The 12,488-nt window shown below is 43.5% G+C and overlaps 1 protein-coding gene across 6 annotated transcripts in view; it reads left to right on the top strand.

Moving 5' to 3' along the window:
- The window catches only part of sulf2a (sulfatase 2a), a 32,967-nt gene that overhangs the window by 15,345 nt on the left and 5,134 nt on the right, over nt 1-12,488 (top strand). For all 6 annotated transcript variants that reach the window (XM_056392048.1, XM_056392023.1, XM_056392039.1 and 3 more), the window contains 9 exons: nt 6,853-7,115; nt 7,923-8,162; nt 8,278-8,429; nt 9,016-9,185; nt 10,794-10,944; nt 11,216-11,391; nt 11,527-11,655; nt 11,957-12,013; nt 12,140-12,269. In XM_056392048.1, the coding sequence (XP_056248023.1) occupies nt 6,923-7,115; nt 7,923-8,162; nt 8,278-8,429; nt 9,016-9,185; nt 10,794-10,944; nt 11,216-11,391; nt 11,527-11,655; nt 11,957-12,013; nt 12,140-12,269 (1,398 nt within the window). In that variant the 5' untranslated portion in view covers nt 6,853-6,922. The remainder of the gene's footprint in view (nt 1-6,852; nt 7,116-7,922; nt 8,163-8,277; nt 8,430-9,015; nt 9,186-10,793; nt 10,945-11,215; nt 11,392-11,526; nt 11,656-11,956; nt 12,014-12,139; nt 12,270-12,488) is intronic.

Genomic DNA, 12,488 nt, shown 5'->3' with positions numbered 1-12,488 from the left:
CTCGCTGCAGCAGGTTCTGACGTTGCTGTTTGTGACGTCGCTGCAATCCGAGCTCATTATGAAGAATATCTTGACTGAGATAGTTTGTTAAACCTGGAGGAGACAAAAAGCCAGACAGTAGCTACGTGATGCCCCTCTATTGCTGCTGGGGCCCAAACAATTTGAGAACAATATAACAATATGAAGCTGTTCATTCCTCCAGATTCGCAGATAATTAGTCTAACTGTTCTCTCCTTTTCTGTCCCCTTGTTGGAGAGAGAAATTTGAAGTCTTATAGGCAGTGTGGGTGTGTTTGTGTGTCACTCTGCCACTCCGCCTGTATGTGTGTGTGCGGAAGCGGATGCGTACGGTGTACATTTATAGTCAACAGAGGAGACCTAGGGAGTCTGTCAGAGCTCTTTGTTCTCCAGTGAGAACACATCATGACTGGGCCTTTTGTCTGAAATGACACCATCATACAGTCTTTTTCTTCTCCCACCTCTCCCTCGCTCTCTCCCTCGCCCTCTTATTTTTACCACCAAACTATTTGCCCAGCGACCCATTACTCTCTCGTGTTGAAACCATTTAAAAGATAATGGGCGTAGGAGAGATGGAGATGATTTTTTCTGGGTATGGACAAAGCTCTAACTCTGTGAAGAAGTCTTCCAAAGTACAGCGTGACTACCAGGAGCTGACTTCTGAGGACAGTTTCTCACTGTGTGTTTGCATTTATAATTTATCCGTTTGTTTGTGTATTACCCTACTTCCATGTTACTTTCACATACATACTACTTCATAAATATTATTCTCACTTTAAGTCACCAATCAAAAGGGGAAAGTACATGGCCAAAAATATGTGGACACCGAAACATGACACACACATGTTTTTGTTGAATGTCTTATCCCAAAACTATTGGCGTTACTATGCTGCTAAAACAGCCTCCACTATTCTGGGAAGGTTGTTCACACAATGTTTGGATCCTGCCTTCAAAGATTTGCTCCCATTCAGTCACAAGCACATGAGTGAGGTCAGACATGGATGTTGTCTGATAAGACCTGGTTCACAGTCACAGCTCCAGTTCATCCCAAAGGTGTTGGATGGAGATGAGGGATCTGTGCAGACAAACCAAACAAACCATTTCTTTGTTGCTAAAACATCATTGTATTCTGTAGCACTGAGATTTCACTTGCTTGGAAGCCAAACCACTTGGTTAGAGAAAGCGAGCCCAGGGAAATTAACAAATAAATGGAATGTACATATAAGATGGGTTGCTGCGTGCGTGCGTGCGTGCGTGCGTGCGTGCGTGCGTGCGTGTTTTCCAGCCAGAACACATCACAGCTTCACCCCTTTTCTCAGGGCAACAGACTCACTGCAGGATTAATGATGTGTTAAGTACTAAAATTACTCTCATTCATATTTCACTGTCTAGGCAGCACATTCCACGCGGTATTAAAGGTTAGGGAAGAATATAATGTATAAACAAGAAAAGAGACGCGCATAAATGTAGAGGCAAGCGGTTTAACACTAACTGCAGAAAGAAATATTTCACACTTGAGCCTCCTCATCGCAGCAGAAATCTCATTTTCTCACTTTTAAAGTGTAACCGCTGCTCTTTTGTGTCTGCGTATTCAAACAAAATGACTGTGCAGGTTCTCACTGTCATCTTAGAATGTCTGCAGAGTGCCAAGCTTATCGGAACCTGAGGGAAATCTAAATTAAATCTTCCCGGTGAATGGGATCAGCCTCTGCATTATCTCTTGTCATTCTCGACTATTAAAGTTAGTTATTAGGAAGTAAAGGCATATTTGTCAAAAGAATGTGGAGGTGCTATTTTAAACCAAAGCGCGTTTGGATAGGTTACCAGCCAGAGAGTTTGGACGGACTGTGCTGACTTGTTAAAGGAGGCATTGTTTAAGATGTCGTCAAGCCAGCATTAATAACTGATAAGCCGTTAGTTTAGAGGTCATCAGAGCAGATCATATGGGACACAGCTGCACTACCAGGATGCTTAAAGCACCCGTCGTGAAGAGGTTGTCCTGCCTAGAGAACGACAGCACTAGTGACTAGTTAATGCAGCTTAAATCTGCCAGTGTTTACATTTATGTGCCAAAGCAGGGACAGAATTACAGCACAACGCAAGTACAGATGTGGGTTTGGGGATAGTTGATAAGCAAACAAAAAACACCAGAAAGCAGGGCTCACTTTCTCATAAAATGTAGTATGAGACACAACAGTTCACATCGGTACCCTGTAGCTATCATGGCAGTCTCTCCCAAAGCTTCAAGTGTTTCAGTGTTTAGAAATATCCTGTCAAGGAACATATTTTGTCATTTAGGTATGAGATTGATGAGACTGATAGAAAATAATGACTTTGCTGCTGTGATTTTCCAGATTCTGGTGGTGGTGCAGAGATTTGCAATTAGAGAATGGTAGCTGAAGGATGGCACCAAACCATGGTTCTTATTATCATGAAAAAAGCATTCCATACTGTATTGAGAAGTGCAACCCCTCCTTCCACTCACACATACCCACACACACACATGCACACACATGCACCACACACACACACACACACACACACACACACACACACATACACACACACACACACACACACACACACACAAACACACACACACACACACATAAACTGCTCTGAGAGAAAGTTACTCTCACATAGATGCATGCCGTTGCAGGATTTGCATCTGAATGACAACTTTTGTTGGTAAATTCAAGGGTCCTTGGAGATTTTGCACATTCTGTTCAGAGTGAGGCAGGCCAATGGGAACAAAGTCACACATTAGCAAAGCCCTGCCAGCCTCAATTATGACCAAAGGGATTGGCTTGATAGTGTTGCAGCAGACCACATTCAGAACTGGATGTGTCTATTTAAACTTTCCTGGCCACTTCCTTTATGTTTTCCAGCAGTAGAATACAGCGGATGGCAAATTCCTGTGTCGAGAATGACGCAGAGGAGATTCGAGGTTCTCTGCTGTTGAATTCTGTTTTATTCTGTTCTATTTTATATGGAAGCCTTGGTCTTTGAATCTAGTTTTCATGTTTGGGAAAAATCCATCTGCAGTGGATGTGCTCGAGCTTTGTTCTCTCTAGACTGTATGCCTAGAGGTTCTTTCCCTGTCTCACACTTGCTCCGTCTTTTTCTCTCCATCTCTCTCTGTCTCAGAACGTTTGAGATAGAGAATCCAGGAGTTTGGCTGCAAGCTTGTGGGCTTTCGCCTCCATATTTCATATGCATTATGAGACACCACTGATTAAATTGCAAGTGTACGCCATGACTCGTCCTCCTTCAATTTGTAATAAATGTCTGCTTTTTTCCTCGGTTTTCTCATTTTCTGTCTGTGTTTCTTGCCTTCTCAGGGGGCTGCAGATTGGATGAATCAGACTTTATGCCTGTTTCAAAGCCCAAGGTGTTTTATTTATAGGGGAAAAAGTACATTAACGCCTCTACGAAATCTTTGGAAGATTTATCAAGCAGCATCCTCGCTGCCTCTCAGCTTCCTCACTACCTCACTTGAACTGTGGTACCTGAAGTACAGATGTGTGTTGTTGGGCAGTGTAACGTATCTGTCTGTCGATCCGGTGTGTGTTTTCATCCCTCCACCCTTGCCACCATCCTACCATCATGGCCATGCTGTGACATGGCTAGCTCTGTTGTCATGGCATTTATAATTCAGTCTTATCAATAAAAGATGGATGGCATTAAGTTTTTATTTGGTGATGCTGTGCTGCTGTCTCTTAGAGCCTCTTTACAAGCGAATGACTGAGGAGCAAAACTTTCCTCTTCTGTTCTGACTTCCAGGCATCACTTGGCATTAGTATAACCTTAGATGATCCTTAGTCCTCAAACATGCGTTTAGAAGCTCATTCCCTATGATCTCATATTCCGCTAGCTTACTCCCCAGCCCTTCCTCTCCGAGCCCCCAGCCTTTAATGAGTTTTGCTGAGAGTTATATTTACTCATGTTGCCTTGTGCTTTTGTCTAAAGTGCAAAAATTCCTCTTTCATTCTGTCTTATCCGGCTGAATCAGCATTGTCGTTTCGCAGTTCACTTAGTGCAAAAAGCTGATGTGGGCAGAGCTTTGTCAGGAAAACGAGCTCTAAATCATCCCAGTTTACAGAAACAACATGGCTTGCCTTGCATTATGATATGTGTACAAGCCATCACACTGGTCATGTTATTGGAGACTGAGAAGAGCTTGGCTAAGTACTGCTGTTTCCTAACGGTTGTCCATCTCTGTTTTTCCGCACATCTTCAAGGTATAATGGCTCCTGTCTGTTTGGACGTTATGGTTTCCTTTTTTCTTTGCGGTTTCATGTAGCATCTGCCACCCAGAGAGATAAACAATACGGGTAGATAAAAGAGAGCGGGTGAGAGCAAACTGGAAAGAAAGGACTGTATGTGTCAGTTAGAGCTGATAAAAGCCTGAAAATCCAATTAGTCCTCAGTATCTTGGGGAAAGAGGAAAGCCTCTTGGGAGTAATGTCAGGAAGTATCCACCACCATAGCATGTCAATAACACAGCATTTACATACTTGGCTATTGATAGTTCAGCGTGTAAAATCGAGCTGGATGTTTTCTTGTAAATCAGGACTATATTTGGTATTCTGTTCCTTGATGGGTTTTGCCCACATCAGCCCTTTGAACAGACAGAAAACTATCAAAGGGAAAGACTCCACAAACTGGAGTACTAGCTTAATATAAGCCAACTGAACCTATTCTTTATTCACTGTAGATGTGCTGGAATCCATTTTGGTGGCGAGGTAATCATTGTTGAATACAAACAAAGCTGGTTAAATGTGTGTCTTTATTTTGCTGTTTTTTTTTTCTTGTGGATTTCCTTGTTGCTGTTGTCGTGTTTTCATCCCATGCCAGATATGAAAGAGGGAGAGAGAGCACAAGAAAGGAGCAAGGACAATTTCAAAGCGCGTAGTGCCCTGGGTCAGAGCTCATGTGTTCCTCCAGGGAAGAACCACATGCCCTGAGAGTAGAGAAGCAGAGCAAACACAGCTGCTGTTGTACATTTTATTCGTATGCACAGGTTCACATGCTCGTGGTGTGTATTTGTGTGTATAGGTTTGTGCCTTTTGTGCAAAGCAAGTCAAGTCCATGGAGGAGGAAGGAGGACATGTGTGGGTGTTTGTGTGACAGGGAAGACCTTAATGAGCACAATCCGGACAACAGTGCGGACTGGAGAGGAACAGGGAGTTTTGTGTTGGAGAGGAGCTCTCCTATATTCAGCCCACACTCACTTCGTCTGCTGTGACTCTGCGCATGTAAAGCTCCTCTCAAAATCACTTCTTCCCTTAAATGTTTAACGCATTTTAAATCTTTGCTTTTCATGGCGTCATCTTGTCTTTGATAAGCGCATCAGTTGTGTACGTCTGCATCCAGGCACTGTTGCATTTGAGTTCACTTGTGTCTGCTTCTCCCCATGGTTGAACTATTTTCCAGTCAGGTTTGTTGTTAAGGTGGAGCTCCAGTCCCAGCAGAGAGAGTTCGCAGTTATGTTGTTGTTATTGTCTCCATCTTCAAACAAGGAGTGCTCTGGCCACATACTCCTTGTGGACTCACAAACACGCACACACGCTCAAACCCCCACCTTTCTGTGACAGTGGAGCATCTCGGTGGATATTCACTGCGGCTTGTAAACCGTGTTCATGATTATGGTCGTTGGGGTGTGTGGCTACTCTGATAAAATAGGGACAATCGATCAGTATTTCTCTTTAATAATAAATATGACATCTAACAGTTCAGTGAAAGGAACATGGAGTAAAATTGTTTTATTTAATTAAGTCTGCTTTGATTTAAAAGTCTATATGTATGTTCCATCTAATATTTAATCGTCAGTGTTAAAAATTACACTGCAATGAAACACATTTATAAGACAGGTTCTTGCTTTATGTACTGAGGTTTAATAAGGAGTGAACGTGGCTGAACAGCAGCTATTGAATCACTTGTGTCTATTGCTTTGCTTTATTCCTGCAGTCATTGTTCCTGCAGCTCAGATTGTGCTCAAGACTAAAAAGTCAGGTAACTACTGCTGCGTGTTTGCAGGGAAGCATAACCAACAGTTGCCATGGTAAACTCAGGGGGATATGGTGTTAATGAAGAAGAGTTATTATAGAGCTAATAGGATTGTGCTGTAATTTTGGCGAACTGCATGTAGAGATTAATTCAGAAAAGGCTCTATTTAGCACATAGTTCACTCTAATTGTTTTGTTAAACTTTCACAAGGAGAGTGGAATTTGTAATTTTCTGCACATCTAGAGGCAGTTTGCTTTCACTGACGTCGGTGATATTGCAACAATTATTTTTCCTTCTTTCATTTCCACAGGTACTTAAGTGCTTTCTCTGTTCCACACTGTGTGTTGACTTGGTACCATTTGAAGTCGGCGTTATCTAAATGTTTAAAACAGGAGTCTTTTTCTCTCTTCACATTGTCACGCTGCTCAGTGACCCCTGTCTTCATTTTCCTCTTCTCATCCTCTCTTCCTCTGTCTTTCTCCTTCACCTCTGCTCCCTATCCCTCCTCCAACCCCACCTCATCCCTTACATCCACCCTAACCCTCTCAGGGGGAGGTGAGGCCTGAGCTGGCCCTGGGCCCAGGCCCATTAGCCCCAGCCTGGCAGCCATGTGCTCATCACCAGAGATCATTACACCCAGCCAATGACACCACTCTAATGCATCATTAATGATTGATTAACAAGCTGAGATCAGCCCAAACGGGTGCATTTGTACGGAAGAGCACCCTGTAATGGCTGCGCAAGGCTTGCATCTGCTATTTTTTTTTTTACTGTGTTTTGTGTGGGTTTTATTTTCATTAGTCTCTCTTTGTGTCTTGTCTCTCAGGTTGAGTGAGGAAGCTGCAGACTCCTGTGTGTGAAACGAAGAGCTGAGGAGGTGACTGCAGGGTAGCGTGATGGCAGGGCGGGTGCACTCCGCCCCTCTCCCTCTTCTTTTGCTCCTCCTGGTGGGAGTGCTTCCTGTGGCCCACGGCTCTGGCTACCTGTCTGGATATCGCCTGAGGTCTCGCCTGCAGAGAGACCGCCAAATCCGTAACATCCGACCCAACATCATCCTGATCCTCACTGATGATCAGGACATAGAACTGGGTTAGATGTTTTCCTCCCTTAATCATTTCCTCTGTGTGTGTGTGTGTGTGTGTGTGTGTGTGTGTGTGTGTGTGTGTTTGTGTATCTGCCTCTCTCTATTTGCTTTGTGTCCATGTCCCATGGGTATGGATATTCTCTCCATGTGTATCCAACAGCATCAGCAAGGGAAAGTCAGCCTAATGCTGCCTCTTGGCACCATAACAACTGGTCCACTCAAAGTCATGTGCTCCCCTTGCCAACTCCTCCATTGCTGGCATGAAATGAGGGCGGCCTATGGCTTCCATTGTGCGGGTGCCAAACGCTGGCCATCTCCCTACCCGCTTAAGTCCTTTAGCGGCGTATTGGACTGGAGTGGCTGCATAATGGCCTCTGTGACACTCTTTGTCCTCCTGTGATCGCTAGTGAGAAGACTCCCATTGAAAAGCAGGAATTTATGGTCAAGCATCTGTTTCCCCAAACAATCACCATCAGCCTGAAAAGCTTTTAGTACACAGGAATCCAAATGGGTTACACTTTACCAAAAAGATTTATCCCCTCATTTACGGCCCCCCCCCTTCTTTTTCTCTCACCATGTCCATAATGGTTTTTGCTCTTACCCCCTCATGCCCTATGTTTATATTTTTCACTCTTTACCCTCTCTGTTTTCCTCGACCTCTCACTATTTTTCCTCTCTAACTGCTTTATATCCCCCTGTGTCCCTTTAATCAAAATCCATGGCCTTTGAATCTCCTCTCGCCCTCCTATCCCTTCGTACAACCCCCCACGCCCCACCCCACTCTCTCTCTCTCTCCCACTGTTCTCTCTCAGGCTCAATGCAAGCCATGAACAAAACCCGGCACATCATGGAGAAGGGTGGCACGCATTTCTCAAACGCTTTCTCCACCACGCCCATGTGCTGCCCGTCCCGCTCCTCCATCCTGACAGGAAAGTACGTGCACAACCACCACACCTACACCAACAACGAGAACTGCTCGTCACCCTCGTGGCAGGCCCACCACGAGCCACACACCTTCGCCGTGCACCTCAACAACTCTGGCTACAGGACAGGTGAACACTTCAAGCCTGACCCAAGCTTCACACACGTAGTTTAAGTTGAAAGTTTCACAGATTCATTGGCGCTTGAGGACAACATTAACATACTGCTCGCCTGTTCCTCACTCAGCCTTTTTTGGAAAGTATCTGAACGAGTACAATGGCTCCTATGTGCCCCCTGGCTGGAAGGAATGGGTAGCACTGGTGAAGAACTCACGCTTCTACAACTACACCCTCTGCAGGAACGGAGTACGAGAGAAACACAGCAGCAGCTACTCAAAGGTATTAATGCATTCCTCACTCCCTGAGAGATAAACCTACCTACCTTTTATAGAATGAATCCCTGCATGAAAGTAAAAGTTAAACAAAACCGTTTTTAGATTAATTTTAAAAGCATTACTTTTAACAGTAACAATATTTTGTAATTGAGATCACTAAATAATTCAACTATAAAGGCATCATGTTTATCATTTCTAAAATCATAATTTTAGTTAAATGCACAAAATGCGATACATTATATTAATATTAATACATATATATATATACATATATATATATGTATTAATTTCATGGAAAGAAAATATGGCTGAATGTTTCCTTTGGTTTAAGCAAATCAAAAATAATGATTTTTTCTAACTTGAAAGCATCATGAGGGGATTAAGATGAATATGTGGGTTTGAAGGAGTAAAGTATAATCAAGTCCAGTGTGGGTCATTATTTATTTAGTAGATTTTGGGACTATTTTTTGACTCACACAGTAAGTCAGTAACGGGCACTGACCCAGCACAGTAAGACCTTGACGTCTGCTCTTTTAGTCTCCTCTGTCACTCACCGAGTGCCTGATGGACAATGTCTGCCCGCTCCACAGGACTACCTGACAGACATCATTACCAACGACAGCATCAACTACTTCCGTATGTCCAAGAGGATGTACCCTCACCGCCCTGTCATGATGGTCCTGAGCCACGTTGCTCCGCACGGTCCAGAGGACTCCGCCCCCCAGTACAGCTCTGCCTTCCCCAACGCATCACAGCACATGTAAGAAAAGAAAATTAGGGAACGTCAAAGTGCGAGAACAAACGAATAAGATTGATGTAATTAACCAAGCTTTGAGCCGCAGATTGTTTTGGGATGTTTTATGATAATAGATTCACCCGCACAAATAAGGGGAAACAGTTTGAATAGAACTGCCTTTGCCTATTTGGTGTAAACCAATTTGGCTTATGTGGGACAAAGCTGACAAGCAAAAGGGTAAATTTTTACATTTTCACATTCACAGCTATTTGCTTGCATATGAGTCATCCACATTCACGCTTCCTTTCATTTGACCCAGAATGACACAAATTCCATAATCTCAGCTCGATCTTATCTTCCTGTGCCTGCAGTACGCTGTTGGCAGCTGAGCCCTCTCCACCCTCTCCCTCTCCACAGCCAGTGTTTCACTCCAGTTTATTTGGCTCATGTGTTGTTCACATTAGTGCTACCACCATAATGAGCTCTGCTAATTTGTACCATTTTGTCAGCCATGATCAAAGAGAGGCATGAATGATGTATGTTTAATGCATAGGTAATTATTTAGGTGTGCGCACACACACACACACATAAAACATATGAGGCTTGGTCTTCTTCACCGTCCATGCTTCTGACTGGCTGTCTAGTGCTGCTAGCTAATGGCAGACCTGCTACTGGCCTCGAGAGACAAATCCAAGGCCAGTAATGAGACAGCAGTTTCTGCCCCCTCCCTCCAAACCCCTCACACCCTCCTCTTGCTTCATCTAATCCCTCCAGCATCATTAACCTGTGCCACACAGGCTTTATACACAGAATACTCTGAAAATTCAGCCCCAGTGTCTTTGTACAAACTTTTAATTGCTCCTTCTCCATAAATTTGCTCTCCCTCGGGTGATGTTTTCTGAATGCGCCTGTGCTGGCTACTCTTCCCACTCCATCTCCCTCTGCCGTTATCAACCACATGAAGAGAGAGAGGCAGTAAAAGTCTGGCACTCCTCTGGTGATAAACCTTCTTCTCACCTTGGCACCTTGCAGACACATCCTCGCACTACATTAGAGCTCCCACTGTGGACCAGGCTGTGCGAGACATTAGCATTTCTAAAAAGTCTAATCGATCCACTTTAAACCTTAAATATATTTTCTTCTAAGATCCCATTAGCTATTTAGCAGTGTTTATTCGCAAATAATTAAAGTTCCATATGGCTCGGAGTTATATATTGATCAAACTGTGCTCACTTTGTACAGGCCATTGATTGCAGTGCTTTGCATTTTACATGGTGTATGTAACCTCCAGTTTAGCATTGTATAAACAGTTTTCTGGCTACTTTGGAAAGAAAAGGATAAAGGAGGGCAGATATGATTGCTGTGAATGCATAATGTAACTGTGCACACATTGGTACATTCTCTATGATCCAATTTACAGCAACAGAATATGGAAACTACATATAGACATGGAAAAAAACAACTGAATGCAAATGTATGGTGAAATATGCTGACATACTGGAATGAGTCATGGGCTTTGCGATGTCCTCTTTTCAGGATGTAAAAGAAAGCCACAACATTTAAATGTTAATAAACGAAAAAGTGGATTTTTGTGGTTTAATTTGAAGTGTTTTTCTCTTCTCCCACTTTCAGAACCCCCAGCTACAACTATGCCCCCAATCCAGACAAGCACTGGATCCTCCGCTACACAGGACCTATGAAGCCTGTCCACATGCAGTTCACTAACATGCTGCAGCGCAGGAGGATGCAAACCCTGCTGTCTGTGGATGACAGTGTGGAGAAGGTAGGCGGACCTGCAGGCAGATAGACATATGGTTAAACACAGAGGCACACACACTTAAATGCACCAGACACACTCACATTTCATCTGACAGTCTCAGGTCCTGGGAGATCTGTGCTTGTTCTGACTGGGGTTGTGTAATGTATTCACTGACACACTTGGTAAATTGTTCAATCCCTTTTTCCTTGAAACTGGCACAGGAGACTTGAGCTATCAAACGTGAAGTGTAACTTTTTACACTCTGTGAGTGTTTGATGACTTATATCCTCCGTAGGTGTACAACATGTTGGCGGAGACAGGGGAACTGGACAACACCTACCTCATTTACACCTCAGACCACGGCTACCATATTGGCCAGTTTGGCCTGGTCAAGGGCAAGTCAATGCCTTATGAGTTTGACATCCGTGTTCCCTTCTATGTGCGAGGACCTAATGTGGAACACGGCGCCATGTGAGTGACTTAGTTTTCTGTTATTCACACAATATTCTCAAACTAGATGCTGTAATCTATAAACACAATATGACAATGTGACCTTTATAGTAAATTGCTTTTAAAAAATATCACTTAATTCTTGCTTCCCTGCAGTAATTCTCATATAGTGTTGAACATTGACTTGGCGCCGACTCTGCTTGACATGGCCGGCGTTGATATCCCAGCAGAAATGGATGGCAAGTCTATCCTCAAGCTGCTGGACACAGACAGGCCAGTCAATAGGTGAACACACTCATCAACTAGTTTGCTCACTATCTTGGCATTCAATCAACAATCGAAGAATGGCATTTAAAATGTTGCAGATTAGGTGGAGATGTGTCATTTACCTGAAGCTTTACTGACTCTCTGCTCTTTGTGTTTTCTTGAATGTTATGAAATGCACAATCCAAATACAAACATGTAACACCACTTTCTTTTCAGCACTGTACAAGGATGGTATTTGAAAATGGACTCTATGTTTGTTCAGTGCAAATATCACAGAGTGGTTTGACAGGATTTTTTATTTCTTTTTGCTCATTTCCAGGTTCCAGTTGAGCAGGAAGGGAAAAACATGGAGAGATTCTTTCCTTGTGGAAAGAGGGTATGTTTTATTGATCGACCTTTTGCAGGACATGTTCTCATTCCAGACATTGTCTCCTGGTGACATCAGGCTCCTTGTCTTTGGCTGACAGAAAAAAAAACTTCATGTGTTTTCTTGTTCTTTCAGGAAGCCTCCGCACAAGAGAGCCGATGGGAAGGAAATGGCCCAGGAGGAGAACTTCCTGCCAAAATACCAGCGGGTGAAGGACCTGTGCCAAAAAGCAGAGTACCAGACCTCCTGCCAGCAGCCAGGACAGGTATCTGACCTGAAGGAGCTAGAAAAGACAGGTTATTAAAGTTTGAGGAGAACAACATGGAGTGTAGCTCGCACAGGGTGATAATTTGCAATCTGGTTGACAGTTTACTGAGTGTAATATGCAGTCATTGTGCTCTCAGGGTTCCATTTAACATCAAAGTCTCATTTTTAATCCTTCAAAATTAAGTGCACTGAGTATGACATGTGTTTGCGTCTGTGT

The sequence above is a fragment of the Seriola aureovittata genome, chromosome 2 (genome assembly GCF_021018895.1).
Source record: "Seriola aureovittata isolate HTS-2021-v1 ecotype China chromosome 2, ASM2101889v1, whole genome shotgun sequence".
Classification (NCBI taxonomy): Eukaryota; Metazoa; Chordata; class Actinopteri; order Carangiformes; family Carangidae; genus Seriola; species Seriola aureovittata.
Note: the sequence above shows the minus strand (reverse complement) of the source record. Positions and strands in the feature narration are given on the sequence as shown.